This window comes from Trypanosoma grayi, assembly GCF_000691245.1.
Source record: "Trypanosoma grayi strain ANR4 Tgr_2718_V1, whole genome shotgun sequence".
NCBI classification, from domain to species: domain Eukaryota; phylum Euglenozoa; class Kinetoplastea; order Trypanosomatida; family Trypanosomatidae; genus Trypanosoma; species Trypanosoma grayi.
Genome location: NW_008828336.1, coordinates 1 through 360, shown reverse-complemented (window position 1 = coordinate 360; position 360 = coordinate 1). Strand labels below are relative to the sequence as shown.

General features: G+C 51.1%; 1 protein-coding gene across 1 annotated transcript; it reads right to left on the bottom strand.

Moving 5' to 3' along the window:
- Positions 1-360, bottom strand: DQ04_27181000 (hypothetical protein; the record flags this gene model as incomplete). The annotated part of the gene is made up of 1 exon (XM_009318366.1): positions 1-360. A coding segment is annotated over one exon (360 nt), but the record flags the coding sequence as incomplete, so codon positions are not given.

Here is a 360-nt window from a genome sequence, read left to right as displayed (position 1 = left end):
CTTCTGCTCCAGCTCCTCAGCCAGCTTCTCATTCTCCGCATTCTTCTGCTCAAGCTCCTCAGCCAGCCTCTCATTCTCGGCATTCTTCTGCTCCAGCTCCTCAGCCAGCTTCTCAACATCATCTTTCAATTTTCCAAGTTCTTCATTCTTTTCCTCAAGCACTCCGAGTCCTCGATCGTTTTCGGCAGCTTTTTCCTGCAGTTCCTCAGCCAGCTTCTCATATTCAGCACACTTCTGCTGCAGCTCCTCAGCCAGCTTCTCATTCTCAGCACACATTTGCTCCAGCTCCTCAGCCAGCTTCTCATTTTCAGCACACTTCTGCTCCAGCTCCTCAGCCAGCCTCTCATTCTCGGCATTCTT